The sequence below is a fragment of the Acanthochromis polyacanthus genome, chromosome 9, assembly GCF_021347895.1.
Source record: "Acanthochromis polyacanthus isolate Apoly-LR-REF ecotype Palm Island chromosome 9, KAUST_Apoly_ChrSc, whole genome shotgun sequence".
Lineage (NCBI taxonomy): Eukaryota > Metazoa > Chordata > Actinopteri > Pomacentridae > Acanthochromis > Acanthochromis polyacanthus.
In genome coordinates this window covers 2,594,661-2,598,658 of record NC_067121.1, presented here as the reverse complement: position 1 = coordinate 2,598,658, position 3,998 = coordinate 2,594,661, and the positions used below count along the sequence as shown (strand labels likewise).

Genomic DNA, 3,998 nt, shown 5'->3' with positions numbered 1-3,998 from the left:
TCTGGTTCCACAGAGCTGCAGAACTTCAGACTAAACATGAACCACAGAGAAGAACCTCCAGATCTTTATTTAATTTATAGATCTGTCAGGATGCTGCTGAACTTAAACAGACTTCTCCGTAATGACTGATGTAATGGTGTGTGTGTGTGTGTGTGTGTGTGTGTGTGTGTGTGTGTGTGTGTGTGTGTGTGTGTGTGTGTGTGTGTGTGTGTCTATCAGCTCCAGTCAGATTCGGTGGAACCTCTCTCTGCTGTTTCATCAGAACCCTCCCTGTTTATCAGACAGAAGGAGGGTGTGTGTGTGTGTGTGTGTGTGTGTTAACAGTTGTGTTGTTCTGCTGAATGTGAACACAAAAACCTTCAACTCAGATTCTAAATATTAAAGAATCGTGATCGATTTATTTTGGCTTTAAGGACAAGAAATTGTAAAAATAGATTCAGAGGAGTCAGAGTCTTGGTGGCCTCCCTCTCTCTCTCAGGTCTTGAGGACGTCCTGCTCTTGTCAGATTTATTCATGTTCCATCTTCCTTTAACTGGACTCCAGGAGATCTTAAGGAACTTTAAATGTTCTTGTATCGTCCTGACTGATGCTCTTCAACAACCTTTCCTCAGAGTTTCTTGGTTCTTTTGTGCTGAAAACCAATAAAAGAAGAAAACCAGTGATCTGTATGATATTATCTGTAATGTTTCAGCTTTCATGGAAAATACCTGAAGGAGGAGGAGGAGGAGAAAAACAAAGTCTGGAGGTAAAGACAGACAAGTGATGGAAGAGGAGATAAAACGGAGACAGACGGACGCTGAGGAGACATTCAGGACCAGACTGAGGACAGACGGCTTCAGATCCACACAGAGATAGAAGAGAGACGACTTTTAACCTCTCTAAAGATTACAACACATGTCCAAGATGATTCAAAAAGACTAAAGAACGTCCAAAACATCCTTTATTACATGAAGACATCTAAATACAAATGAAGGTTTATGGGAGGTTGAAGCAGCAAACTGTTTCTTAGAGGAGAAACTAGAAGAAGAAGAAGAAAAAAACTCAGCAGACGTCCAGACTGAAGAGTCTGCAGGAGGATCAGCGTCACTCAGCAGCAGAGAAGAAAAGGAGCTGAAGAAGAGGAGGAGCTGAAGGAGAGGAGGAGCTGAAGGAGAGGAGGAGCTGAAGGTCTCTGGGTGGATTCATATCTGCTGCAGTTCGTTCTGTGTGACTCTGTGGAAACTGAACCGAGGAGGAGATGCAGCCATAAACTGCAAAAGAAGAAGACGAAGAAGAAGAGAAGAATAAAAGTTGAAGAAGAGCTGCTTCAGGAGCCAGGAGACTGACCGACGTGCATCATGGGAGCTTCTTAGGTCCTGTCAGACCTCCGTCCTCTGGTTCCTCCACAGATGCCCAGCATGCTGCTCAGGTCTCCCCGAGGAAGGAGCTCTCCGGCTGGGGCAGGACGGCTGCTGCTGGGGCTCCTGGTGATGATGATGATGATGGTGGTGGAGGTGGTGGAGGCCGGTGTGGACGAGGACAGCGAGGAGAGTCAGGAGATCCTGGAGGAGGACGAAGCTGTCAGCGCCGAGATCCTGGTGAGGACCTCCAACCTGCAGCTTCTTCATGTCCAGCTGTGTCTCCAGATGTTTGTCACTAAATGATCAGATGATCAGCTGGAGCTTCATTTATTGATGAACATCTGGAGATTCTGTCTGGTTTTTGTCATTTGATAGATGGATAGATAGATTAAACCTTTATTAATCCCACAGCGGGGAAATTTACAGTGTACAGCAGCAAATAGAACACTATGAATAAAAGAGCAGCACACAGTGCACATATATAAATAAAATATTTTCTTCAGAAGAAGAAAAAAAGCAGTATTTACAGCAAAATTTCTATGAAATTGCACAGCGTCATTATTTACATTTCCTATTGCACAGTTAGTAAATGTGTGAACTGAACTACTGGGAGCTTGATTGTAAAGTGTGACTGCAGCAGGAAGGAAGGAGCTGTGGTATCTCTGCTTTAGACACCGCGGGTGAAGCAGTCTGTCACTGAAGGAGCTGCCCACTGATCTTACTGTTTCCTGCAGGGGGGGGAGGTGTCCTCCATGATAGACACCAGCTTTGTCATCATCCTCCTGTCTCCCACCACCTCCACAGGAATTTGTGTCTCAAATTAGTTGTTTTGTATCTTCTTTTTGTTGTTTCGTGTCTCATCTGTGAGAACAAAACACTTGAAATATCATTAAAAACTGACTAAACCTTGTCCAGAAAGTCTGGAACTTTGTCCACAGCAACTCAACAATACTGAAATATTGTCCAGAATGACAGAAAGCTTTCCAAAGTGGCTGAAAATGAGCCTGAAATGAGGTGAAAGTGTCAAAACTACACGGTCCGGATCTAAAAATACTGAGTCTCATCCAAAATAGCTGGAGACTGCTTCAAAATGAATCAAATACTGAATAATTACCCAAAATAAACAGATCCAAAGTGAATAAATTCATTTAGAATGAGCCAAAAATAGACCATATGATAGAAAACCATCCACAGGGACAATAAGTTGACGACTAATCAACGTTTCTGTCTCAGAGTTCAGACTGGATTTATTAAAAATGACCAATTATCAGATTAAGCCAACGGTCGGTGCTTTTTTAATAGTGGACAGTGAATCCTTCAGGTGTAAAGGCTTTGTTTGCTTTTCTGTTTTCTCATTTTTGTTTTCTGTTTCTGTCCAGCTGTTTGTGAGTTTAAAACATGTATGAGAACATCTGGATGGAAGCTTTCAGTGGTAACGTGTCAGCGTTGAGCACGAGGAACCGATGGAGAATTAAATCTACGTTTGTTCATTTCAGGAGCCGCCGTCCTCAGACGTGTCCAGACTGTCTCCTCTCAGCTCCTGGCTGATCTTCAGAAGAAACTCCAACAAAGGAGACAACCGGAGAACCAAAGGCTCCAAGAGAACCTCCAAGGTCAGACACAAAGTACACACTGAGCCAAAAACAAGACAGAAAAGCACAAAAACAAGACACAAAACGACAAAAATGAGCCACAAAATCACAAAAACGAGACACAAAATGACAAAAATGAGACACAAAGTACACACTGATCACCCAGAAACTAATGGATTCATCCAGGAAATAATCATTAAATGGTGGTTGGTTGAACATGAGAGCTGCTGAGGCGTTCCTAATAAAGTGAACACTGTATCATCTGATCAGCTTCAGCGCATTCACTCATGGTTCTCTGGTTTACGGCAGGTTCTCACCCTCGACAGCTTTCGATCTACAACATGACTCAAGAATCAGCAGATTTTAAACTTTCCAACGTGTCAATGTAAAATCGTTAAGCTTTATCAGAGTGGCTTTATTCTACGTGTCTCCTGGAGAACCGACTCAGCTGAGACCAAAACATTCAGAGAGTTTCAGGTTGAACTGCAGGCAGTGCAGCAGGTAGGTGGAGATCCCTCCAGCATGGAGAAACACCTACAGATGATGAGCAGAGTAGAGAGTTTGTCCAAAACCAGATGTCCAGAACTGTTTAAAAATCATCCAGCATGCTGGAACATCTTCTACAGATGATGAGCAGAGTAGAGAGGAAACGTCTGTAGACATGGGGATAGAAAAACATCTACAGGATGAAGAGATCATAGGACTTCCAGAAGAAGCCAGCAGGAGGTTCTGAAAGACATTTGAAGGACCACCTTCCAGAACCTCCAGTTGGTTCCTTCTGAAGCTCCTACCTTCACCAGGACCTGGATGACTGAGAACGTCCTCATTAAACTACATTCTAATCCATCTGAACAACAGTAAAGCTGCTCTCATTTCCAGATGTTTCTGTTGCCAGACAGCAGAACGAGGATGAAACAGAGAAACTCATCCAGACCACATGCTAACATGCTAATAGGATAACTAGCATTAGCTTTATTTTAATACTGATTTTATGAGTTCATCTGATAAACACAGCAGTTAGAAACATTCACACAGATTTACGGGAAGATGATTCTCAGAGAGAAGG

General features: G+C 43.0%; 1 protein-coding gene across 1 annotated transcript in view; it reads left to right on the top strand.

Annotated features, from left to right (window-relative positions):
• The first annotated feature begins 428 nt into the window (after window positions 1–428).
• si:ch1073-184j22.1 (erythroferrone) overlaps window positions 429–3,998 on the top strand; it is an 18,736-nt gene continuing 15,166 nt past the window's right edge. Inside the window, exons 1-2 of the mRNA XM_051953880.1 lie at window positions 429–1,577; window positions 2,837–2,953. Of these exons, the coding sequence (XP_051809840.1) occupies window positions 1,389–1,577; window positions 2,837–2,953 (306 nt within the window). The 5' untranslated portion in view covers window positions 429–1,388. The remainder of the gene's footprint in view (window positions 1,578–2,836; window positions 2,954–3,998) is intronic.